General features: G+C 41.4%; 3 protein-coding genes across 5 annotated transcripts; 2 read left to right on the top strand and 1 right to left on the bottom strand.

Moving 5' to 3' along the window:
* Nucleotides 1–1,800: 1,800 nt before the first annotated feature.
* LOC104421067 lies at nt 1,801–12,172 on the bottom strand. Of its 2 annotated transcripts, none has more exons than XM_010032898.3 (24): nt 11,842–12,172; nt 10,790–10,920; nt 10,465–10,549; nt 10,233–10,286; nt 9,962–10,053; nt 9,766–9,869; nt 9,010–9,085; nt 7,767–8,223; nt 7,040–7,378; nt 6,730–6,939; nt 6,465–6,563; nt 6,305–6,377; nt 5,592–5,719; nt 5,211–5,505; nt 4,889–5,124; nt 4,687–4,811; nt 4,395–4,512; nt 3,893–3,948; nt 3,593–3,686; nt 3,327–3,528; nt 3,174–3,242; nt 2,992–3,095; nt 2,851–2,913; nt 1,801–2,251 (listed from the first exon to the last, which is right to left on the bottom strand). In XM_010032898.3, the coding sequence occupies exons 1-24, from the start codon at nt 11,995–11,997 to the stop codon at nt 2,141–2,143; spliced, it is 3,477 nt and encodes a 1,158-aa protein (XP_010031200.1). In that variant the 5' UTR covers nt 11,998–12,172; the 3' UTR covers nt 1,801–2,140. The 2 variants fall into 2 exon arrangements, with proteins under 2 accessions (XP_010031200.1, XP_010031201.1); XM_010032899.3 differs by having other exon boundaries at nt 3,327–3,522; nt 11,842–12,171.
* Nucleotides 12,173–14,694: 2,522 nt separating this feature from the next.
* On the top strand, nt 14,695–17,083 carry LOC104421066 (gibberellin 2-beta-dioxygenase 2). Its single transcript, XM_010032897.3, has 2 exons — nt 14,695–15,612; nt 16,511–17,083. Exons 1-2 carry the CDS (start codon nt 14,743–14,745, stop codon nt 16,880–16,882), a joined length of 1,242 nt encoding a protein of 413 aa, XP_010031199.2. The 5' UTR covers nt 14,695–14,742; the 3' UTR covers nt 16,883–17,083.
* Nucleotides 17,084–19,951: 2,868 nt separating this feature from the next.
* LOC104421065 (protein ESKIMO 1) lies at nt 19,952–24,016 on the top strand. 2 transcript variants are annotated; one of them, XM_039303432.1, is made up of 6 exons: nt 19,952–20,124; nt 20,238–20,806; nt 20,908–21,079; nt 22,012–22,211; nt 22,331–22,489; nt 23,313–24,016. In XM_039303432.1, the coding sequence occupies exons 2-6, from the start codon at nt 20,274–20,276 to the stop codon at nt 23,659–23,661; spliced, it is 1,413 nt and encodes a 470-aa protein (XP_039159366.1). In that variant the 5' UTR covers nt 19,952–20,124; nt 20,238–20,273; the 3' UTR covers nt 23,662–24,016. The 2 variants fall into 2 exon arrangements, with proteins under 2 accessions (XP_039159366.1, XP_010031198.1); XM_010032896.3 differs by lacking the exon at nt 19,952–20,124 and having other exon boundaries at nt 20,150–20,806.
* Nucleotides 24,017–26,321: the final 2,305 nt, after the last annotated feature.

Below are 26,321 nucleotides of genomic sequence, written 5' to 3'. Positions count from 1 at the left end.
GAACGCGAGGGTCCATTCCGAGAAGCCACTTAGAAAGCAATTTCATATTTTGGAAGTTGATGGGGTCATGGTCGTAGTCGGAGTCGTAGTAGATCAGAGAAGTCCGACAGAGCAGATCAATTCTCAAATGCAATGATTTTTCATCTCCTTGACCTTTTCTATGGGATTTGGTGATTTTTTCGACTTGACGGTTTCAGCAAATGATTGTCATTGGGTCTGTATTAATTCGCGGTGCATAATGTCATGTCGATGCTTTGGAAAATTTCCTTTCCAAAGTATTAAATTCCAACGCATTCTTTCATCAACGAGGAAAGCGTGTGAGACGTCGTGACTTTGAAAAATGAATACTACGATTTGATGACTTTTTCTGGTTTTGTTTTGCCATTAAGAGAGAGCAGTACAAATGGAAATGGTACTTTTAACTTTTAATTTTGAGGTCGGATGCGAAATTTGTATTTTTGCAATAATAATTTTGTATAATAGGGTAACTTGACTGTTGTTGTAGGATGTAATTTTTAGCATACACTATCTTTTCCTTTTTTTCGTGATTCAGAAATTTTTGATAATTCTACTACTTTGTTATCCCTTCTTCAATTTTCCACATTTGAGAATTTTCCATCACTAATCTAATAGGAGGTTTTCTCTCTATAGATATTCCCGTATATCCTTCGCATCACTAATCTAATAGGAGATTCTCTCTCTATAGATATTCCCGTATATCCTTTGCAATTCGGATGTCACAGTTACACTTCATCGTGATCAAAATATTTTCTTATTAAAAAGATCAAAATATTATCTATATGTTAGGACCATATTTGTAAATCTTCTGTCATGTAGTGGGTTTTGCGATTAATTTATTCCTCAACTAACCCGTACAGCAAGAAGTCCATTCAAGCAATACAAAGTCGACGCCATTGCTGGTCATCATATAATACGTTCGTCATTAAGAAGGATAATAATCTATGCAATTGCTCACATCACATCGCATCTCGCATGTAAGAGTTGTATGAATTGAATAATATGTGATTAGGCTCATGTACGAAAAGTAGTAGGACGGAGCCTAACCTAATCTGCCATGTGGGAACATTAGGCATCAACGGAAGTCATAAAGCGGTCGGTTCTTTCCGATTTCCACCACTATGTCTATCTAAAATTAAACATAGTATGAAACAGGATCACGTTTCTCACATTCTGGTCGGCGAAAGCAAACACGGATTCGTGTCCTGATCAATAGTTTTTTAGCGTGTCCATACTGGAGAGCACCGTCTTCCCTCGCTGGTCATGGAGACCATTCATTGAATGCTAAATTAAAGAGACCAAGTCCGCAAACAAACAGTGGAAGGAAACGAAACTTACTCCTCCAACGATGAAAGCGAAATGCACATTTTGCTCAACCAACTTCCGCGATGAAGCTGGGAACATCACCTATACAGATTATGCCAACAACCCACTGGATCTCGGCACCAGTTTAACCAAGACAGAAGGAAATTCATCCATTCTTCACAGAACAAGGATTAGAATGCACAGTCATACCAAAAAAAGTCCGTACGATGGATCGAGGGATGCATAAAACTCGAGTGTTACCATCACAACTTTCCCAAATCTGCACTTGGAGAAGACCAAAAAATCAGAGCTTAAACTGTCGTTGTGCGAGGGATGAACCACGCAACTCATGATGCAAAGGTTAGCAACGGACAAAATTAAAGGGCATCGGGCCATAGGTATCAGTATCATCTAATACTTCTGGACTATAAAATTAAGATCGCAAGATATAATCCTCTTTTTTTGGCATGAGGAACGAAACAAAATCTCGGTTTTCTATTATGTAACAAATGTTACTTGAGGCAAGCCTCTTTACAAGCAGACCGGGTATTGAAAAATCAAGACCGTAAAAAAGAGAGGAGATTTATTTACATTTTAAGATATTGATACACAAAATTTCATAAATAACATTCTTTAACCAAAGTTATTCCCCGTTTCCCCCTCCCAGTTTGTGTTCTTATACTGTACATGCATGGAGGGAAACTGTAATGCCTATAAACAATACGGCTTTGCATGTGCTAGCCATTAAAAAAGCCCAGGACAACTAGGATTGCAGTAGGTATTGATTGGTGCAAAACATATATTAATACTCCACCCTTCAGAACATATTCCACCACTTCCGATTTTCCATTCTCTTTGCAAGTTCATCTGCCATGGAGGCAAAGTCTTCAGCTCCACTTTGCAGCTCTTCAGTTCGTCTGCTAATCCTCTGTTAAAGATGGCGACAAAGTCTTAACATTAGCACATTCGTTCCAAAAGTAAAAGACTCCTACCATATATAAGGACTGTCTAGAGGAAGGTATTGCAGAGACAGGTGATGAGAAAAGTTAATTCTGAAGCCAACTCAAAACCGAAATCGACAATTCTCCAACTCAACATTCCACTATCTACTCTTTGGCCCATTAAGCTTTTAACAGTTATTCAAGGTGATGTGGGATTATTCTCCACTCCTACAGTATAAGTTAGGGCCCTTCATACGAAAATAACACTGTTATCGATCTTGGGACAACCACATCTGAAAAGTTAAATGGCGAGAATCAATTGTCTTTAAACGTTTAAGCAAAAGTAGATGGCTCATTCAGTAATAATCATTCACACTTGCAGTTATCAACAACCAGGGGGGAGGATTTTAGGTGAAAGCTCGAGGGGGGGAGGGGGGTGTGGTTTAACGGGAGAAGGATAGAGAGAGCAAACAAAAGGTCCTCCTCATATACTATATGTTTCATTTGAACACAATAGGTCTCCTCAAGCTTAAATTGCTTTTCCAATTTATGAATATAGACACGAAAAGAAAGGAAAAAATCCGACCTCAAGTTTCTCTTGGCGTTCGACAAGTTTATCCCGAGCTTGTGATGCTGCTGAAGAGGCATCCTGAAATACACCTACTGTAAGTTATGTAAAGTATTAGAGGATTGAGATAATCTAGACCACTAATTCAAATCAATTTACCCCTGTTTTCCTATATTTGGCAATAATTTCTTCACGAGTCCTGGGTCTTGGATTTGTATCAGTACTAGCACCCTCAAATAATCTTTCCCTCTCACCCTTTCTTTCTGCAAAGCAAAAATGGAACTATTAAAACTGCCTTCAAATACATAGAACTATTGTAGCTTAAAGAAATTATGTTCTACCACTTTCATCATGCTTGGTTTGAAGGGATGATGAAGAGACAGTCAAGGGTTCATCAATCTCAATATCGTCTGCAGTAATAAGTTGAATGTCAAGGAGGAGGAGCAAAGAAATGTAAATCGAGTTAGCAATCACGTGAAAGTGAGATCTCTGACCTATATTAAGCTCAATTACTTCATCATGAGTGGTTTGATTTGGAATGGAAGTCTTCAGCATCAGAGGCTCAGAAAATATGCCTTCGAGAATTGAAGGATCAATTGAACCCACTTCACTAAGGAAAGAATTATCGTCAACTTCACCTGCTTTGAGGCCCTTAACAATACCGCCAAAAGCCCCTCGACCGGCAGTTCCCTGCAGCTATAGTTCTTAGATTCAGATGTATTCATTCTCTAAGCAAACAGTGAAGTAAAATAAAGGTAACCTGCAATGTCTTCTGATCTGGAGATAAATTTGTGCTTGCACCTACAGCAGCTGCGATGACTTCATCATGGAGGCAAGGCAAGGAGTCAGGAACCCTACAAGATCACAAGAATGGTTACTCTTATCCAGTGAGTTCACTTTGGACTATGAGTTGGGAATTGTACAGAAGGAGATTATGTACGTCGGGCTGTAATACAGATTGATTTCTGTGATCCCAAGTCACAAACTAAAAACTGAAGTGGGTGCACATATCCAAACCTCTGAGAGAGAGAGAGAGAGAGAGAGAGAGAGAGAGAGAGACCTCAAGTCATTTTCATGGGCTGATAAAGATATGAATGCAAACTCACAACTGTTGACCTAGAAAAAAGAAACATGTCATCAGGAGCGAAGAACCATCAAGACCAAATTAAAGCTACTTCTTCCTTCTCAAGCATCTGCTTACTTCATCTAAGGTTGTTTGTCCTTGTGTGGCACCTAGATAGGATTGATTAGATTACTGGGATAAATCATGTAAAGTTTCTTCATCTTAAGCTTTCCATTGAAAACTCTCTCACCATCTATAAATGTCCATTTTAAGACTGGAAAAGTAGCTCTAATTTTAAAAGCTCCATTCTCTTGTTCAATGAAAGATCTTATTGTATTATATTCAGATCTTGTTGAACATAGAAATAAGAGTTCCAATGATGAAGAATTCTTTCTCCTCTTTCAAGGGATCTAGGTAAGAAAAATCATAATTCTGTTCCCGGGACTGATATTTAAAGAGAATTAGTGAGTTATATTCTAAACTCCAGAAAAGAACTGACCAGGGCAATTATCCCATTGCCACAGGAGAACATCATTTTATCCATGTTGGTCTTAAAGTTCCACCTCAGAATGGACATCAAAGAGCTTTCTGCCACCACTTCCAAATTTAACAAAGACCTGTCCATAAACGATCATTTCCATCAGAAAATTCTCATCACCGGAGATTCTTTGTCAAAACATACTACCAAATGGAAGCTATACAGAGGCAAAACCATTGCCACCGGTCAAGATTGTCCACCTTACAGCAGATTCACAAGCAGCAACACGGAGGAATACAAATAGTTGCCTTACCTTATTTCAATGTCACCAGTCTGATAAACAATTACTAATCCAGAATCCTTCTCATCTTTTTTCAGGACCATTGTCCAACAACATGGTTTTACGAGGTTGACTTGTCGAACGATGCTATTGTCAATCTGCAAGACTGCCAGTTAATAGACTTTCGCATTAAAAAGCATTACTGGAGGTGATGATAAGTTAAAAAGATTGACACCTCAGTGGCAGATGTCAAAGGATGCAAGCTTATCATATCTTCACAGCAGAGCAAAACAAACAATTTTGGTCCCATTCCATGGGGGGTCGCTTGAGAGCAGGCTGCTGATTCAGATAGTAGGGGATTACTTCCCTGGTCAAACTTAGAAGATGCAATTCTCTCTTTGGCTTCACCGTCCTCTGACAAGTTCACCGGATGAGAGTCAAGAAAGACTTCAGAAACAAGCTGACTGCTTTCTGTGTTCAAGGTTGAAACAACTTTCAGGAAATTGCTACTAAAGAATTGCCAAAAGTTAATCTTCTTCACAAATGAAAATTCTTGCCTATTATATGCAGAGATATAGCAGTGTGGTTATTTCCAGAGTGGAAGGACTGAGAACCGATGACATCACCATTGGAACTATCCAATATTGCAACATGGGCATTTTTAGTCAATATGAATACAGGTGGCTTTCCAGGATTTCTTAGACCTCCGCATTCAGATTCACTCAGACCGTTTACCAATTTGCTGCATTCTGCAAATGAACTCACAACTAGAGAAATGACTGGGGAACTTGAGTCCGATATACTGTCTGTGACACACAGAACTGACATAGTGCTAGTATCAAACACTGCCACCTAAAAACCGAGATGGAAAAGTCAAACATTGAACCCAATGGACAAAAGATAGTAATATCATCAAAGGCTCAATCGATGATCCTCACCCGGCCACATTCAAATCCAACAAGAAGTTTCGTTCCAGAATTTCCAAATTTTAGAGTGCCAATGGGGGAATTGAGCAAAGAAAATATAGCTATGCACTGTGGCCCATCCGCTTGGACTATATTTTGAACTGCATGAAAGTTACAGACCATTATACACACAATAACATTTAATGAGCACCAACGCCTTAGCTCAGCAAGTTAGATGGATATCAGTACAAGCAAACTGTTACTGCCAACTGGGGGCGTGAATATTTAGAGTCCACAGATATTGCATGCTTTCATAAGTTGAGGCTAGAGAGTTACATCTCAAAGAGTACTCTCTATCTTTTAAAATAGATAATGTTGTGAATCAAAACCTCCGATAGAATATACTCGATAGTGGGCAAGAGACATCAATATGTGAGATGGCCATTTTGCCTTTTGAGAAAATTCCTATTAGGAAGGTTATGCACCCCCATCATCACTAATCTTGGGGCAGGAAAAACGCTGAAATGTCTTTGGGAGCTTCCAGATCCAATCCAATCTAATTGCTTAGTGCTTTTACAAAAGGGTAAAAGAATTTGCTGCTTGGTTCCTTCAACCTGTTTCATACACCTCCAGAATCCATGACTCCTTCATTTAGTGTCTAGTCATGAAACTTTCTTTAAGAAACATTCCAAGCGGTTGCATAGATCCAAACTGTTTAACAAGTCACTAGTACTTTAATATGATACCTTTATTCTCTGTTTCTGTCACAATGTGCAGGGTTATTTCTCCTGAGCTACTAATCAACTTGTACAGAAAAACCTGCAGAATCACAATTCGAGAAAGAGATTCAGTGCATGGCTAACATTCGGTTGTGGAAACATCATGCAACTAATTTTAAACTCTTACAAGACCACACTCATTTCCAACAGCCAAACTTAAAGTGGTTGAGCAAAAATCTATGGCCGACAATGCTGCATTTGCACCTGGAATCATGATATCTTGCACCTGCACAATACATCAGATTGCTGTTTACTCATCCCCAAAAGAAATGATGAAGAATTGCCTTTGCAGAAAGGCCAGACTGCCAATGGATGAGAAAGTAATGTAAATAAGAATGGCGAAGCAGTCAATGACAGTTGGTGATTTAGGGATACTGCATTGAGACACCTACCCCGAGATCTAGAACATAGATCAGTGACAGAGTTGGACATGTTGCGTCCCACATTCGAACCGATCCATCTCGATAACCTGCTACATAGATCCTCTCAACTTGATTCACTTCTGAAAGGTGAAGTCGACTAGGGACCCCACCAGTTAAAGGCCACTCAGTATGGCTGGTCGGAACATTGCTCTTCAGGTGATGTTTTGCAGCTGCAACTATCTAGTTAAGGGAGAAGACCTAGATTGATATATTAAAATTTCCATGAAAGCTGTACAATGGACCCCTTAGGAGTCAGACAGAGGCCAGAAATAGGCCATACCTTCAAAAAATCTCCAGCAAATGCCCCATCAGCATGTACAAAACCAAGGTGACTCACAGTCATTTGCGGTTCCACAGTAGGTATGACCATCGGATAAGGCAATGGAGACACAGTAGCTTTTGTATCCTGCTGAGACATTAAGGCAGAGAGACAGCCTTCATTATAGACGTGCAGTTGTCCTGGATTCGTCAATACAATGAGGGACTTTGTGTAAACTCCACCAATTGGACTTGAAGTAGGTAACAACACCATATCAGCATAAGAACCATTAAGCCTGAGGTCCACACGCCCAATGCATTTCACTTCTTCAAGCCCAGAAGCCCAATTAAGACTCAGAATCTGCCAAATCAGATGAAACAATGATGCAATATCTAGTTAATTGGTGCTGAATAAGCAACAATCTATGAATCACTGACACCTTCCACTAAGCATTAATCATATATTTCCCATTATAGAAGCAAAATTAGACTAAATTGCATTTTCAAACAACAGAAGAGCTGTTATTGGAAAAACAAACAAACTGGAAAGCAGGAAAACTAGCCTGTACCGTGGTAAAAGAAATCAATCAGTAATTTTTAATCCTTTTACTTTTCCCATTTTAATGACATTAAACTTTAGTGGCCACCGTTACTTTGCAAAATGGAAAGATTTCATCTTTAGTGACATAGATCATTCGCCTTATCACACTATTGATTAAAGAGTGCAAAAATTTGGATTAAAAGCTGACCGTCAACACTTCTTCTGAACCAATTTCATCACCGCCATAGACAAAAAGTTGGCCACCGTGACCGTTCCGAGATCTACTGGCAGACCAGTGTAACACGATGACTGGAAGTCTTCTGTCACCAGATGCTATCTGAAGCTTAACAACATTATTAGACTCTTTTCCACCATGCTGATTTCTGGAGACAGAAGTAGACATGTTCCACAACACTATATCCCCATCGACATAACCAACAGCCAGAACAGACCCATCTGCTGATAGCCAACAAAGAGAGCTTATCTCTTTGTCCATCGGTTCACTGTCAGAGATACTCTCGGAAAACTCATTTCTTGCTCCTTTTGGCAAGGTGATCACTGTTTCCTCCTTCAATTGGAGATCTTTTTGGCCTCTTGCTAAGACGACTTGATTTGCAGAAATATCCCAGAGTACAATCAACCCATTCCCATATGCGATTAACAGCCTGCAGGCAGTCCAATCTCTTTATTAGCATTAATTAACCCAGGACACAGCATATGCTAGAGGGTAGTGTATAAACCTTCTACAGTAATACATCCCGCTGCTTACAGTAACCATCAGTTCAATTTAGAAAGAGAACAGTCTCAACTGTTGACCTAGCTTAATATTTAGTTAAAATTTGGAAAAAAGAATATAAAACAATTTCAAGCATTTGCACCGCAGTATATGCACGATCACGTTAACTTATGTATAGGTTAAGCTGTCATCCTTTCAGGGGGATCCATGGACAACGGGAGTAATAATTCCCAGTTCTTCTACTTATCAGGGTGCTCACATTCCAAGTAAACCAAGCAACCAGCTCAATATACCATCTCCTAATCTTATTTCAATATAAGAAACAAAGTTGCACTCAAAAGCTTGAAGTTGGTTGTTTTAAATTCAGTTTGACATTGTCCAAAAGAAAATGCAAAATAGTATATTAAACAGTCAACAATGATGCACTCCAGGCCAGAAGTCATTCTGCAAAGTTCATTTCAGCAAAATGTTAAACAAATGGTAATCCTTCAAAGGCCCATGGGAAAATGAGTGCTCTCGCCAGGATCATTCAAAGACAAGTCGCCAATCTAAAATCTGTAATCATTAATTTGGCCACCATCGAGTTTTCATGTTGCGAGACAACTTTGATATGACTTGGAAAGTGAACAAATTACATGGCATTGGACAAACTATATAATCAGGCTAAACCATCCAATAAATAAAGATAAGGAGAATAGAGTGCATTTTATTATACCTATTTCCTAGGGAACCAGGTTGTGTAAGAACCCCCACAACAGACTGATGATGAGGCACAGAAATTGCAGCTGCTTCTGGAAGCCAGACAGGATATTGGAATCAATTATGACAGCTAAGAAACTATAGGAACACATAATCGTCAAAATATAAATAGTCACTATAATTCCATATATATACATAGCCAGGTCAACTGTTTTTAATAATCACATATTGTAGGATGTACTGCATAAATCACAATAATATGGCAGAAACCATGCTTCTATCCCTTCATGAAGAAAAATGCTCATTATATTTTATCGCTGTAGCAGTGAAATCATTCATCAAACAGTAGACTAGACAATTTCCTTGACACAGATTTGGAGAAAATGCTATTTATTATGAAGGGAAAAAGGCATCTTAGCAATTCATTTGCACCACGTCGATATTAGATGAGGTTAGACAAAGCAGCATAACTGTTTAAGAGTTGCATACATACTTCTAGTTTAGTTTATGCAAGAATTAAACTTTCATATCATTAAGCTAAAGTTCATGCCAGCACATAGAAATTAAAACTTCGAGCTTATCAATTTCTAAAAATGGCCCAGAAAAAGTGGACAGCCCATACATGTGAAGCAACCAAGATCCAAAATAATGATAATGCAGTGAATCCATTGACTCCATTTGATGCTAAAAGAAATGCAAAGGCTAGCCGAGTAGGAAATGAAGTAGCATGGATTTGTTAGACCATTTATATGTGAATGTATTGAAAGATTACCAGCAACTGAATCTGCTGGAATAAGGTAAGGAAGTTGAACAATCTGTCTTTGGCCTGTGTCACACTTTAGCACAAACACCATACCATTCTCATCCCCGATATACCTGAACAGGAGATCAGATCTCATTGGTCTGATAGGCTCTAGATAAAGGAGAATAACTACTAATGGAATGAGTCCAGAGATTGTAATTTGTACATGCATCCAGTCCCCTGAATAACTGAAAAGGCAGTTATATTTGATTCCCACTGAAAAGTACAAGCAACATTCCTGTACTTCATGTCCCAAACCTGCCAATCTCAACAGTCTCTTAAAACAGTCAACACACAATTGAAAAAAGTGCCAACAATTATACCAAGAAAATGAAAGAGAGAAAGGCAAACAAGCATTTTTCAGAAAGAAGGTAACACCAGAAAAGAAATTATATTTATTAGAATTAAAAGATCACATGGACTTAAAGAGTTTAAACCTGTATGTCGTTGTCAGTGGATATACAGACAAGGAAACCTTGATTTTGCAGGAACTGTTGAAGGACAAAATAATGTTAGCTCGTAAGAATCGACTTTGCAAATGAATGGCATGACAGAGCATCATCTTTTTAGAATTCATTCAGAATGATGTACTTCACCAGAGTTACTTCTAAATGCATAAAACATGCAAATGAAGATAATAAATACTCCATCAGAGAAAAATTGACAGACCTCTAAGTGCTTAAATGGCATCTGCTTTGCAGATACAAATAAAGCTTCGATATTCTCACACCCAATCACTTTGATCCGACCATCCCTGCAGTTGAATGAATTGAATCAGGGTCAAAAGTGGGTAGAGTCACATGACCTAGCAGCCTACTTTGCTATAGGCACTTCGAGGGTACAAACAAAATATTTTGCAGAGAGACAATGGTCAAAAACTTCTTCAGAGGATTAACAGTCAGAGAAAAATTCTTTGATGGAATAGGTAATAAATAAACACAGTTTCATCTCGCCTTGAAATTCATTTATGTAGTCAACAGGACATCCAACTCACAAAGTTCCTATTGCCAAAAGGCTCTGAACGGGATCAAGAGCCATAATAGATGCAGTAGAAGGGACACCATAGTGAACGGTAACACGAGGATCCAAATCCATTGATGTCAAGCCTCCAGGTGGCACATTAAGCTGCAAAAAGGAAAGCAGTAATGCAAAAGACTGATCAAAGTTCCACATAAAAGATTAGAACAGACGAGAATTTTTACATACCCAAATACACCCCTTATCCCACAGGGTACAAACTGAACGACGATTCAGACGTAGTTTCAAATTTTACAATCAAAGATCATGGATGAACTCCATGCATTTGGCATTTTGAATGTCAGAACTTATCCTCTAAAGAAAACACCTTTTTTTTTATACTATAAATGGCAAATCCATCTAATGAACGGTTTTGTCTGCATAGCGAGATGACTTTGCACTTTATTCAAGCCTCTGGGAATGGTCAAATTTCGAACTCCATCTAAGGACAAACTCTCCCACATCCAAAAAAACTGAAATGCCCTGCAAGTTGCCTGGTTTATGGAACTACAACACACAGACTCGATTATCCTCAACATGGTAAATTCACCCATCCAACATTTTTCTCTTCTGAAATCGATACCACCGGCATGAGTTCACAACATCATCATGGAAGCTCCTCATTTCACAAGGTCATAACAAGCAGCCATAACCAGAAACGTTCGAGAACTCGGCATTAGCGACCTTGCCATCGCCATTCGCCGTGACATCCGGATAATCAGGCACGGATGGCCAAGTCCAAGTTTTGCAGGCGTCAAGCAGTTGACTTCTCAAATGGAAAACATCAAACTTATCGATACAAGCTAATTCCCCATTGCCTTCCCTTCTAATTTCAACGAAATGTTCACCAACAAAGTTCTCGGTCCAGGGGATTAATACTCCCGTAATAATTCTCGGCGGCTAACGGGAGAATGCTGTCCACCCAAAACCAAATCACATCATCACCCGATCGCGATTTCCTTTCGAATTCGTCCCCCTCGATCGACGAATTGAGGAAAATAAACACACGGACAATCGCTTGGGGCGAACCTGAGGAGCTGACGCTTGTCCTTCTTCTTCTTCCTCTTCTCCTTCTTGTCCGTGATTGCTGCGACGCCGACGCTGCTGCTGGAGCTGCTGCTGGAGCTGCTGCTGCTGCTGCTGCAGCTGCTGCGCGGCCTTCTGCAACAACCGCTTGGCGAACATGGCGGGGATCAAGCTCGCGGAGCTCCGTCGCCTTCCCTGCGAATCGCGGGCGCAATTCGAAGTCGGAGAAATTACTACACGTTTCCGCCGAGGCGGGCAAGGCGCGGATCGAGTGATGCGCGATGCAGACGAGGCGTGCGATCGATCCGTCTGATGGCGAGGCGACGGTGATTTGTCAGCCCTCCGATCGGGATGGCTGATTTGTAGGACTTTTTGAGCTGGACATTTGACTGATTGGTGTTGTTTTTCGGTTGTTTTATCCAGACATTTTTTTTTCCTGAGTAAGCAAAGTATATTCGGCTGGTCCGAATTTAGGTTCGTTGCTGGAAATTGGATTTTATTTTCTGGCATTACAGCTTTGAAGAGGGAAAATAGGCTGGCATTTGATAAAATTAAAAAGACAGACATAGACCCAGTTTCGTAGGTCGGTCGAAATTGACTTTATAAGGGGAATTGCTAAATATTTTAATGTATCTCCCATAATGTATTTATAGTTTTGATAGTACGAAAGGTTTACTTTAGAATTGAAACTTAAAACCTCCAAATGAAATTGACTCGTCTATCATGATGGCATGCAGATAAGGAATATCTCGTAGCATATAATCAAACAATTTGATTCGTTTTCTATAAATAAAAAATTAAAATTAAAACTGAATAATTGGTAGAAATCGAACAATCCAAATGAGATTGGATGAATTATTCCAAGCTAAAAATTTAGGTGAGCAAATCCTATTTCACGATTGATGTCATGTTTTTTGTGTTTAGTGTTGTCATCCCTTCTCTAACTTATCCCAAAATGACTATATCACACCAATAAATCTGTGGCATGCCGTGGACAAACAACTCCATTGCAAAGCCACCAAAGACATCAAATAAAGAGGAAACTCCGAAAGTTCATTATTTATCCATCTCCCTCCCTCTTCCATTGAAATACACCCAAAAAAAAAATGTTAAACCTTTTTTTATTTTATTGTTTTAAATTATTGTCAAGGATAATTGCAATCAAATTTAATATGATGTAGATTAAGCAATTGAATTTCGTCCCCTAAATAATGCTCTTATTTTAAAAATTTCCTCCCTAATTTTAGTATTCCTTGTTTTGGGACAGGAGTCAGAATGGTGATGGTGGGGAACCCGTGCAAAGTCCCGCCTGCTACCCCCCACGAGAGGCACAACTTCCCTCACAACAAGGCAAGAGAAACCGACACTTTTTTCTTTTCCTGCAAAAAGGTCTCGGAATTTTTTGGACTTTGAACCAAAAAAAGTTGCAAAAAATAATTTAAAGAAAAAAAAAAGACACAAACTCCAATATTCATAAAGGAAGGTAGTACTCTTTTGGTCTTTTTCCTGATGTCCAAATGATTCCTTCCTCCAACCCCATCTTAATCCTCGGACAACTAAGTCCCTACGATGCCCCCCTCAAAACCATGCCTTAATGACCCAAATTAGGAATAACCAGTGTGGTTGTTCTTATTTCATTTCCGGTAATATTATATTTATATGTCCCCCTTTTTAGGTACGAATGAGCTGGTCACCTAGGTCCTAGTTGGATGGATCCACTCCACAACCACAAAAGATGGAAATTAATTTGTTTCCCTAATCGAAATAATCACCAAAAATGAACATCTCTAATTTGAAAACCCCTTCGACCAAATTTTTTTCAAAATCCCCGAAAAAATTTAATTTCTCCTCCTAGTGTCACTAGCTCATATAAATTATAATAGCTACATTTCGTTTACATCACACGCACATCATTATACAAAATGTGAGACAATTGTTACAATTATGTATTTGATACAACCTTTGATCGATATAAATCGAAATAATTATGGACCTGAGTAAGTTCTTAAAAGGCTCAAGGGGATGGAACATGAGGGAGATCCGCCTTTCGATAGGAGACCCCGCAATGTCACTCTCGTATTCCCTCTCTGTTAGGAAGACAAAGATAGATAATAAATAAGGGAGCCTCACGGTGATAAAAGTAAACATTACGTCAAGACTTTAGTTGTAGCTACCGCATATACAGATATAGTAGTCTCTTGTGCCTAAGGTAAGTGAGGGTGAGTGAAAGGTTCACAAATTGTTTTTTTTTTTTATTAGAAAAAAAAAAATCAGGGATGGTTAGTGTGCCTTAACAGCACTGTGACGGAACCAATAGGCCAACCTAGTATCCCCAATTTTGTGATAGTGCGTATAACGGCTACATTTCATTTACATCACACGTGCCTCATTATCCAAATTTGTGCGAGACAATCATTATAATTCTATATTCGGTACAATCCACATTATTCAAATTCATGCGAGACAATCATTATAATTCTATATCTAGTACAACCTTCGATATAAATCAAAATAACTCACTTGTGAATCCATAGATGTCCTGGAAAATCAAGTTGGCTGGCTTCCGATATTTTTTTCCATGTCTAGGTCTGAGTGTGGCAAAAATACCATGCTATGGCCAGGTGACATAATTTTGGGAAACTTGTCCCCGAGACAGCTAATCACCTCCCTAAACAGCTTATGAAATTAAATACTTTGCCATTAATCCAAATTTTTGCACATTAATCTGTCCACTCGATCCAGCTATCGATCCTCACTAAAAAATCAGACGCAAGCAAAGTTTTTTTCTTGCTCACGTGTGATATTAAGGCCAACCCCCACTATAAAATCAGACGCAAAGTCATCGACGTTTTTCATCTGTCCCGCATTTTAGCTTCTCCTCCCCCCCTCATAATCGTCGCCGGCATGGCCTCCTCAGCCCACAAGCAGCACCTCCACTTCCCAGACGTGCACGGCGCCACCTCGGCGCCGCCGCCGACCCCATCGACTCTCCCCCCTGCCCCCAGGACAGACTCCGACTCCGCCGCCGCCACGGACTTCCTCTCGCGGCTCATCCACCGCCTCCCGCCGGCTCTCTCCCTCCCCACTCGCCTCTCTCCAACCACAACCAACAGCAACCCCAGCTCCTCCGCCTCCTCCGCCGCCGCCCCTGCCGCCATCTCGAACGTGTCCTACTCGGATGAAAAGAACGTTTCCTTTTTCGAGAGCCTCTCATCGGCTTCGTCTGTAGGGTTTTTCCAGGTGACCGGTCATCCGATATCTCCGGAGCTCGCTCGCTCGGCCGAGTCGGAGTCGCTTGCTCTCTTCGACCTCCCCCTTGACCGGAAAGAGCTGCACTTCCCGAAGAACTGGCCTTTCGGGTACGAACGTGACGAAGACGACGACAGACATGGTGAGTGGTTTGTTTTGGATTCGCTGTGCTCTTGCTCTTCCGAGTCGACCGAGTTGAAGCTAGGATCGCTGCGTGAGCTCGCTCTGACGATGGAGAAAGTGGGCTGTGAGATGATAGAATGGATGTCGCGCGCGATCGGGTTCGAGAACCCGGTCAAGGAGGATCCGACCCGTGTCTGTTCGCTGATGTGGATATCCAAGGGTTGTTCCGACGAGGATCACGAGAAAGCGGTCGTGCCGGGCGCGGGCGGGTTTTACCCGTTTGTAGTCGGGTTGAGCTACCAGATTCGGACCCAGAAGTATGCTCTGTTGGCGGATTCGGGCACGGTTATGGTATCGCCGGAGGTCGGCTCCTTGATCGTTTCGATCGGTGACATTGCTCAGGTGAGTCCTGATTACCGCTTTCATTTTCATAATCTATTTAATTCGATCATCCAGCCAATTTTGGGCTAGGGTGGATTCAATAAAACCAATGGTTTATTCACGGGAAAAATGCAAAAACCCTTTTTCAATTTTGGCCCACATGTCATATTTATGATGGATTTCATCTCGGATAGGCTCTGCTACAACTCGAGCTCATATCGAAACTTATAAGGTCCAAAATAATGGATAAATTTAGGCAGGTTAGATGATGTATACATCTTGGTTTTTGTTCAAATATAGCCTGCTATAGTGATAAGAAGGGAAGACAAGCTTCAATATTAAATGATAGGTAGAGGCCGTTTGTCAAGATGGTGGGTTTAGTGAATAAGAAATGAGACCCCACGGGGGAGAGGAATTCCTGCTTGATGGACGCTGGAATTTGAAATTCTTGGCAATCCGCTGATTAGAACTTGTCAATTTTTGGACAAGCATTAGTACAACCTTAAATAATTGGAGCTTAGTGCATCGGCTGGTTGGAGCGATTTCATTCGTCCGAATAGAGAGAAGAATCACGACCATATAAATGCCCATTCGGGACGTCATTTTTTTTTTTTCATATTTAATTCATTTTCTTGGCCAAAAGATCTTTCCAACATTAATTAAGCTGGCAAGTAATCATTTTCTAACGAAGTCATACTCTTCATGGCACCAATAATTATCGTGATTTCAACATCTCAAAAGGTAAAGTACGATATTAGTTTTTGGACAACACTATGTGATGTTATTAGTTAGTTTTCGTGCATCCGATCAATTAGTCTTTATCGGGATGCGGGTAATCCCTCTCGATGACATGAATATGATATGAAATCACGGCTTGATCAGACAAGTTTTCACCATACGCAAGTACATCAAATGGCAGGTGTGGAGCAATGGGAAGCTGAAGAAGGTGAGAGGGAGGCCGGTGGCATGCGGCGAGGGCAATGGCAGCAAGTCGGCAAGCGCCATAACCGTGTCGCTGCTCATCAGCCTTCCTCTAGAAAGCACGGTCTCTCCCCTTCTTCGGCCGGAGAATATCGTGCTCCATGGCCAAGACGATGATCATGATCAAGAAGCAGAAGCGGAAGAAGAAGGAATCGGCAATTCGAGCGACGGAGAAAAGAGAAGAGATCGAGAGAAGGTAAAGTTCAGATCTTTCTCGTTCGAGGACTATGCGTGGAGGGCGTATCACGAGCGCCTAGTCCTTTCCTCCCCCAAAGACCCGCTCGACAGATACCGCATTACCAACGCTTGAGATCGTATCTCTTGATTCATGCTCTTCATTTTTATTTTTATTTTGATATTATTCCTTCTTTTCTTTTCTTTTTTTCTCGGGTTGGTTTGTTTGTTTGCCCCCTCGAAAACCCTTTTAATTCGCAACTCGCAATTCCCTAAATTATCCATTGAAAATGATGAAAAATAGAATAAACGCCCATTTCCTGTGTTGAAATCACTACTTCACGTACTTTTTCGGATCATGATTTGACTTCTATTGACATAATGATTTGTTGGTTGATTTGGGTTGGCACCGTGAGGGGCTGCCCAATTTATACGAAAGACTTTCTGCCGGTACTTGGAAAATAAGTTAAGATTTTACTGAAGCCGTAACTTCAAGATATAGACATCGGTCATAATTTTTACCAGCCTTTGAGAGAATACGATACTCCCTGTGCATCATTATGTTCCATACCTTGTTATTTTTCAACGAAAAAGCATTACATAATCTCCGAAATACCCTCCTCGCTAACGTAATTTCTTAACCTTATGTAAATGGAAAAAGTAGTGTTAGATCCTTAACGACGAATCCAAGCATCATTATGCATTTCCCAGATGTCATCTCTCAACCCGGGATTTCAAGAATTTCGGACAGTGAAGGTGAGTGGCTTTAGCCCGACATGCAAAACTCAAGTCCTTCTTCTCGATGGGCTGCCGAACATGGAGGCCCACGAGCATATGACGGTGTTCTGCATGTGGAACACTTCCCATGAACAAGTGACGTCAGTTTGAATCGTTCTTCTCGGCGACCAATTCCGTCCCAATCTCGACCGAGTTAATCTTGTCACCCGAGAAACATCTTTGATTTAGTCTCATGTGCGCGGAACGAAATGGTCCCGTGAAATGCCTCGTGCTATCACAACCTTTTAGCCCCGTTCAATTAACGAGGCAAGCTCTTTCCCTGTTGCGGTGCAAAGAAAAGGTACTCTTCGTTTATTTGAAGTTTATCCTTATGCAATCCTTTCTTTTCTTTTCTTTTTTTATTGTCTGCCGACGACCTTACATCGCGATCCCGGGCGATAATTTAATGAATTTCTTGGTACATGAGGAGATGGATCAGCCACCGTTGTGGTAAACGGACCCAATTTGACCTGAGTGTATACGTGATCTGTAGTGCCGAAGTGGGAAGTAGCTGTGTTGTTAAGTGAAAGGGAAGTGGCATCTGCTTTGGTGGTTTGTAACGTGATTGAAGACAGAACCCAGAAACGAAGGAGATCATACAAACAAGACACGGCAAACGCGCGAAACTTTGAACTCGAGATCTTTAGAATACAGTTAGCCACCGGCGGTTAGTCACTGGCACATCATAGAATAGCGAGCAGGAAATAAAAAAATATGTCGGCCTTTAATAGATTACAGCCCCACGTTCTAACAGACTTTTTCTTTAATAGTTTTCATATGATGGGCAACAGATGACAGGTCTGAGTGTCCAGCGGATGATTTCATTTTCCTTGTTGGACCTCGATTGCTCTTTTCCATTTGGTTATTCAGAAAGAAGACACAGATTAAACATGGAAAAATGCGGGGAAAAGCATCAGGAGTAATTCCCAGAGAGATGAGATTCGTTTGCCCCGACCGGCATGCAGGAAATCAACGAGATTTGGGTTCGTTTTCAAGAGAAGTGATAGTGATTAAGCAACAGACTTTGGTGGGAACTTGTGTGGACGGTATTTGCATTAACATGACTTGGCAAGGAGGGCACAGAAGCTTAGAGAAAGAGAGAGGCAAACCAAACGATGACCCCGACATTAGAATGATCTTTACCTGTTGCGGTTGCGAACTGACCACCTGCGAAAGGCACGAAAACCTCTCTTCTGCACTTTGTCTGCTGTCTATCGTTACCTTGCCTTGGAAAAAAAGCGATGTTGCACCTATCAAACCAACACGTCGGATGGAAAAAAATGGCCTCAGCGAGATGGGTTAAAAAAGGAGGCGTGATTCGTCAAGTACAGCAACATCATTATTGGTGTGTACTCAATGCATTTGAAGAAAGAGGTTCCTTGGCTTTTACTTCTCTCAAACATAAATTTATTACTGGTGATCCAAGGGCTTGGCCTCTGTTGTTTGGCTCTTAAAAATTATAGCTGATGATTCGCAGAAAGAGCTGGATGATGGATCGAGTCGGGATCAGAGTTGTTGAGGAAAAAGAAAGATCAATTCCCACCCTGGGGCTTTTTTCGTTGGAAGAGATGGAAAGTCGATCGAGGCGACTTTTTGACTCGCATCCATTGAAACAGAGATTAGACTAATCATCATTCAACCAAGAAAAAGATGTATGCCTTTTGACGAGGATGTGTTCTACCTTAGACTCCGACATGAAACCCTCATCAAATGAGTTTAGTATAAGCATTCTGAACCGTGGAAGATGATCAAGTGCAGATTGTGGAGCTGAGGATCACATGATTACACTCTTGTACGGTTGACTTGCAGTGATATGATCTGTTTGTTCTAGTAGGCAGCACGATCGGCATATCGGGTGCAATGAAAACTGGATGCGAGATCTCATGAAAGTGGCCAGCCTGATTTTTTTCTTTTAGCACTTCTTGTCACGAACTAGAGGAAATGGTTTCTCAATGTAACATGCGAGTCCAAAGCGGCTAAAATAAGTCCTGAAGGTTCGTTCATTTTGACCGTGGAGAGCCACCACATGATCACATGAAGGACCCGTAAATGACTCAGAGTCAAGGCCGTTGAGCCACACAAGCCCCTCATCAAAATATAATAGACACCACGTGAATGTCCAGTTGACTTTTTTTAGTCCATACGAGAGAATCTTCAATACACAACCACCGAATAAGTTAGCAGAACCTTACAACCTGTAAGTAATGTGTGGAAGCTTCTCCTAGAATATCACAGGCATAAAGAAGCAGCAAGAAATTGCCCTGAAGAGGACCCAAGAAAGCCACACCCACAGCCCTTCCCGTTTGTCTCCAAAGTCCAAATCAGCAAAAGAGAAGAAAACTTGTAAAAAGGACCAACTGCTCAAAGCTTAGGATCTACTCTCTCTCTCTCTCTCTCTCTCTCTCTCTCTCTCTCTCTCTCTCTATCTGGCAATTCTTGTTCGATGGAGATGAAGTAGTTAGCCATGGATTAGGAGGCGGGGAATAATATTTTCAGAGAAAGACAACTCTTCAATCTACATCAGCCGGTGACCCCTAACAAGTCTTGTTGAAGAAAACACCATCTCACCAAACCTCAATAAAGAAAAAAAACTTAATACATGTAAGCATCTGCTCTATACACAGGATGCTCAATTCAGTCCCTCTATATTTTTCCTCCTCTCCCCGCCTTCGCTATCTCACTATACCACTCGAATTTTTCCCTCTTCAATGCAGCCGCCTCGCCGCAAGACGAAGCTCTTCTCGACCGAGATGGCCGCCATGAAGCACGCAGCGGCGGGAGGTGGCGGAGGAGGCCGGAAGGGCAACAACCTCTCCGTGTTCGTGGTCGTGTTCTCGATATTCCTGTTCGGGGTCTTCATGTACAACGAGGACGTGAAGTCGATCGCCGAATTCCCATTCTCGTGGCCCAAGAATCAGGAAATCCAAGAAGGGTCGGAACCGACCAAGCTTAATTCCGAGAAGGTTGTGGCGGTGAGTGCTCGATCGACAAAACAGGAGGCTCTCGATGATGCAAAATCGACATCACGAAACAAGGAAGAGGAAGAGGAGGAGCAGAAGATTGAAATGGCGGTGATTGAAGAGGAAGAGGAAGACGTAGAATTGCCACCGCAAGAGTGCGACCTCTTCACGGGGCAATGGGTCTATGACAATGTCACGCACCCTCTGTACAAGGAAGACGAGTGCGAGTTCCTCACAGCACAAGTGACCTGCATGAGGAACGGAAGGAAGGACTCCATGTACCAGGGCTGGAGATGGCAACCGAGAGACTGTTCTCTGCCCGAGTGAGTAAACTCTCTCGAAATTTCGATGGTCAATTAGTCGTTCTCGATTCCGAACCCGAGTCCAATTCATGGGCTGTCCTTGCTTTTTTTTGCTTCTTAAGGTTCAAGCCGAGGTTGCTGCTTCAGAAGCTGAGGAACAAGCGGCTTATGTTCGTGGGCGACTCGCTGAACCGAAACCAGTGGGAGTCCATGGTCTGCCTGGCTCAATCCGTCATTCCTCGCGGCAGGAAAAGCCTGAGGAAAACCGGGTCCCGCAACGTCTTCAGAATCGAGGTAATTCCTCTCGATCTCAACACTAACATAAGCCTTTCCCAGTCCTCCCGATCAACCAGGCACTGTTCAAGTTCATTTTTTTCGCTGACAAAGTCATCGCAGAACAAGGTTCTAGACATATTTTCTCAGTTTCTGCCGATGCAGTAAAATGCTTATGTTCCAAAAAGAAGGAATCGTGCGTGGCGATATAAAGAAAAAGTCTTAATCTTTCGACACACGCAAGGGGAGAGAGAAAGAGATGCCGGGTCTCTATCTTTTTCCTTTTCTTGGCTTCGTCATTTTCTTCAAACCGAATGACGGCATTTCTTAGGTGGGGATAATGTTGTTCTATTAATTAAAGAAATAATTTACGAGCCGGTGCAACCATTCCGTGAACATCATCTGTCAAAAAATAAAAAGGTCCGGACGTGCACATTTTTGATGGCAAATTTTACTTTATCCCCACAGATCAAATGATGATGTGGGGGGGCTCTTCATTTTCAAAATTTCTGTTCATTTGTCCGCTGCACGAGGCGTGTAGTCTTCCCTCCGAGATCCTTACACTGTGCCTTCGTGCTCCTGCTTTACGTAAAGTGGTCGGCCGCCTGCTCCTCCTAGTAAAAAGGCACAAGCAACCCTTTTATTAATTACTTATTTTTCCGATCACTAGGTTACACGAAACTTATATATAATCGGAAATTCGAGAATTCTTAAGACTCCTTAACTTTCTGGGTGAGAATCACAGCACAGAATGAACACGAAATTCGGCAGGAAATGGCGGGTTTAGTGCATCGATTCTGCCGAAATTCCAGGGCCAAATTGAAGACCTTTTTCAAAGTGTCGGCCATATTGACCACATTGAGGAGTACTTGAGTAGGTTTAGGAAAGGGTATGCGGGCCAATTCAAGATTGATCTTTTAACTTTGTTGTTGTGCACTTTGATCATTGTCCAGGACTATAACACCACCATCGAGTTCTACTGGGCACCGTTCCTGGTCGAATCGAACTCGGACGACCCGAATATGCACAGCATCTTGAACCGCATCATCATGCCCGAGTCGATAAACAAGCACGGCCGCAACTGGAAGGGCGTGGACTACCTCATCTTCAACACCTACATTTGGTGGATGAACACTTTCTCCATGAAAGTCCTGTACGTACCCAATTCCGTGTTTTGATCCTTTCCTTTTCACCCCTTTTTTCTGTATGCATTGATTCTGACTTTTGCTCGTTCCTGATTGTGTCGGGTTGTCGGTTGTGAAACAAAAACAGTCGGGGGTCATTCGACAAGGGATCGACGGAGTACGACGAAATTGACAGGCCGACTGTGTATGGGAGAGTGCTAAAGACATGGGCTAAGTGGGTGGATCAAAATGTGGATCCTAACCATACCACGGTCTTCTTCAGCAGCATGTCCCCTCTTCATATCAAGTAAGTCTCTTGCACACCAAAATTAAACTTCAATTTTGATATCCATGTCGTTTTGTTGTTCTCTTGCAGCCATTGGTTAGATCCAGTTCCACCCATTTGTTTCCCCTTTTCTAATTATGTCTCTTTGAGGAAATATTAAGCTAAACTATTATGTTGACGCCATTTTGTCACAAAGAGGAGCTTAAAGAAACATCCTTGCTCTTCCAATCATTCAGACAAGCTTGTCTATATTTGGCCTCGATAAACAAGAACCGAAGGAGTGATGCTCTAGTCCTGAAAAAGTTGGTATTCTATAACGGGCCATACGTACCGCCATTGACTGCCTAGAGATTCTTTTAGCATCATCGTCTATTTTTAGCTGGAGTCGGGTAGTATTTGACAAAGCGGCACTTGTTATGGTCGATTCGTTTCTACCAAATCATTGATCATTATTGTTTGCATGGAGGAAATATTTTATTAATTGGTATTTCTGGGGACGTAGGTTTTAGGTGACCAAGTATGATTGAGCTCATTAGAAGTCACAAAATCCAAGAGCCCTAATTAAATGAATCGTACCTCACCAATTTTGTCCTTTCCTTTACCATCTGTACAATTCACATGTCTTAGGTGAGAGCATCTAGAGGTGGTTACTAAGGGGTCCATCACCAGTGAGGACAATTAGAATTTTGTCAATGATTGCTTGCTTTTCAATCCTCGGTGGGTAACCAACCCCTTTTATTGCTTAACTATTACATGTTGCCTTGGATGGTTGGACCATTGTTTATGCCTTCCGTCCTTGATTTTTGGTCCTTTTCAACTACTGATTATTGAAAACGTGCAACAGGAGCTTGGACTGGGACAACCCGGACGGCATCAAATGCGCCAAGGAGACGATGCCGGTGTTGAACACGACGGCCCAGCTGAACGTGGGAACGGATCGGAGGCTGTTCGTCATCGCCGACAACGTGACCCGATCCATGAAATTGCCCGTGCACTTCATGAACATCACGACCCTCTCGGAGTACCGGAAAGACGCGCACACCTCGGTGCACACGATCCGTCAAGGCAAGATGCTGACGCCGGAGCAGCAGGCCGACCCCCAGACCTACGCGGATTGCATCCATTGGTGCCTCCCGGGGTTGCCCGACACATGGAACGAGTTCATCTACACCCGCATTTTGCAACACTCTTGACACTTGACCTTCATTCATACTTCCTTTTCTTTTCTTTTTTCTTTTTTTGGCCAATTCGTGTCGATCCGCGCCTCAGTATTTGTTTGTTTAATTCTGTGTAATTCTTCCTTTTAAATTCCCCTTCAAATCTTGTAGCTTCCCATTGCTCTGTTTCTAGGATTAGATGATCGGCTTTGGCTCTTTGTTCTGCCTGGCGGCTGAGACGGGAGACGAAATGGGTTTCCTCTCTCAGGCCGAAAGGCGAAATTTTCTTAAAAGCCCAACGATTCGGCCATCTCATCTTCCTGCTTAAGGGGTCAACGCTCAATATCTTGTAAAAGAATAAGACAGAAGTACATAATTCTATCTCGCTCCAGTCTTAGCTCTTGCTTCTTTATATTCTTCTAACATGGTGCATCGTCAGAAAAGAGCACAAGAACCATCTGATTTACGTTCCATCTTCATACGACAATTAAGAAAAAATACGGTCTTTTCGTAACCATAGACAGGTTATATACTTCACTGCCGTGAATTTCAATAATACGTTTCATGGAGATCTTTCCCCAACATCGGACACTGAGAGAGCTTTTAGAGAAGATGGGGAATCCAAACCCAATGCATAGGACACATCGACTGTGTAGAAACTACCTGATGGGCACCCGTATTTAACTTCCTAGAGATACAAGGAAACACTACTTTTTCGAGCGAAGCGATCCCTATTTTGATCTAATCAACAAGTCTTGTAATCTGGTTCAATTCGCCTTTCTACTTAGCCAGCTCCTTACAAACAATGTCACGATTTAGTTGTGAAATCATATGTTAGATATATCACTATTGAAGATCAAATTAGCTGAAGTTGATATTACTTGTTGTCAGGTCTAATAGTGTTCTTGCCATATATATAGGGGGCCCTTGCAATCTTCATTTGAGATATATAGAAGATTACATTTTTCTCTCCACCGTCATATTTTGATGTGGTTTATACTCCCCATTGACAAGAAGGTAAGAGGATCCCATTCCTTGGTGAGCGGGCAAGGGTTTAGGGTTGCTCGACCGGGTTAGGGGCATCACTCATGGCCGCCAAAGAGCTTTTACATTTTGAGTTAGTATTTTTTTGATAGTTTGGGTTTGGACTAATGAATAGCTATTATTTGTAATAGAGAGTTGGGATATGTTAATTATAGTGGAATCCTTTACTAGATTTAACCCTAGTTTGATGATGAATTAGAATAAACCTTATGTCTCAATTTTTTTTATCTTATTACATTTACTCTATATTTCTTTGTGTTCGTGCGCTGAGTCTTTTAACACGCCACATGTCTCGTCTCAAAATTGTCCCGCTTCTCTCGCGATCAATATGGCACGTCCGACGGTCAAGGCTTCAACCACCCTGGCGGTGTTAAGCAATAAGTGACATTCTAGCTCCTCCCTGCAATCGGTGACGTTCAAGTCCCTTGCCAGTTGCCACAATGTTATTGCGGCAATAGGAGTTTTCTTTGACAAATAGGCACCGTCGCTTCTTAACCAATTCTCCCTTCCTGGTTTTCGCCAAACGGTCGCTTTAGTGGACTTTGGGCTTTGCAATAGAGGCACAAGCTTTTGAAAGTTGGCCAAACTCCTCGGAAAGCTCTACGCAATCTAATGAGGGAAATGATCCAAAAAATCCTAAATTTATTATATAGAACTAATTCGATCTTAAACCTTTTGACAATTTACTAATTTAATTTTAAACCTTTCAATTGCATCAGTTTTGTCTTAAACATCTTAGCAATTTGTCAAACTAGTCATAAATCTTTTAACGAATTGCCAATTTAGCCATTTCGGCTAATTTTAGCTAGATTTCGGTGATGTGGCGGCTTAGTTAGCTTCAATCGTCTTACGTGGCGTTGCCAACGTTGGCATGGATAATTTTATTTATTTTTTTTGAAAAATATTGATTTCTTTGTTTCTTTTCCTCATCTTTACCAAAAAAAAGAAAAAAAGAAAAGAAAACATAGGGTAAGTGGGCCACTAGCCATCGAGCAAGGGTTAGTGACATCACCGGCCCAAGGCAAGCCCTCATTGATCGCAGGAGAGGGTCTTAGCCCTCACTGGATCAGGCGAGGGCTTGCGAGCTCTCATTATGGCCGATAAGGGCTTCATGAGCCCTCATAGGCCACAATGAGGGTCGTGATGCCCTTGCCTTACTAGATTTGGTGATGGTGCTGCGGCGTGCAGGCCACAACAAGAGCCATGTCCCTCGCCTATCGCCATTGAAGGCTTCGCAGCCCTTGCCTAGGGACCATCAAGGTTACTGGCAAAGGTTGCTACCCTCTTCTAGTGGCCAACAGCCCCATCGAACTTGTTCTTTTTTTTTTTAGGTAAAAAAAGGAAAAAAAAGGAAAAGAAAATTAATAACAAAATTCGGAATATTTTAAAAAATTATCCACATTAATGTTAGTCACATCGCATATGATTGTCAGTGTTGATTGGACCGCCATGTCAACAATATTCGACTACAATTATCCAAGAGGACTATATTGACTATTCGTAAAAAAGTTTAAGACTAAATTTTGTATAATTGAAAGATTTATGATTGAATTGACAAAATTAAGATGTTTAATACTGAATTGATATAATCGAAAGGTTTATGACATATTTAAGATTGAATTTGTATAATTGAAAGATTTATGACTTTTTAG

This window comes from Eucalyptus grandis, chromosome 10 (genome assembly GCF_016545825.1).
Source record: "Eucalyptus grandis isolate ANBG69807.140 chromosome 10, ASM1654582v1, whole genome shotgun sequence".
In the NCBI taxonomy this organism is placed as follows: domain Eukaryota; kingdom Viridiplantae; phylum Streptophyta; class Magnoliopsida; order Myrtales; family Myrtaceae; genus Eucalyptus; species Eucalyptus grandis.
The sequence above is the reverse complement of the archived record's forward strand: the minus strand, read 5'-3'. Positions and strand labels throughout refer to the sequence as shown.

Coding starts and splice junctions, on each gene's coding strand:
- LOC104421067 (XM_010032898.3), bottom strand. CDS start 11,997: ATGTTCGCCAAGCGGTTGTTGCAGAAGGCCGCGCAGCAGCTGCAGCAG. Junction 6,940..7,039: donor TTGCTGGAGATTTTTTGAAG/GTATGGCCTATT, acceptor TCCCTTAACTAG/ATAGTTGCAGCTGCAAAACA. Junction 3,687..3,892: donor GCCCATGAAAATGACTTGAG/GTCTCTCTCTCT, acceptor GTGATCTTGTAG/GGTTCCTGACTCCTTGCCTT.
- LOC104421066 (XM_010032897.3), top strand. CDS start 14,743: ATGGCCTCCTCAGCCCACAAGCAGCACCTCCACTTCCCAGACGTGCAC. Junction 15,613..16,510: donor CGATCGGTGACATTGCTCAG/GTGAGTCCTGAT, acceptor ATCAAATGGCAG/GTGTGGAGCAATGGGAAGCT.
- LOC104421065 (XM_010032896.3), top strand. CDS start 20,232: ATGCAGCCGCCTCGCCGCAAGACGAAGCTCTTCTCGACCGAGATGGCC. Junction 21,080..22,011: donor GCAACGTCTTCAGAATCGAG/GTAATTCCTCTC, acceptor ATCATTGTCCAG/GACTATAACACCACCATCGA. Junction 22,490..23,312: donor ATGTCCCCTCTTCATATCAA/GTAAGTCTCTTG, acceptor AACGTGCAACAG/GAGCTTGGACTGGGACAACC.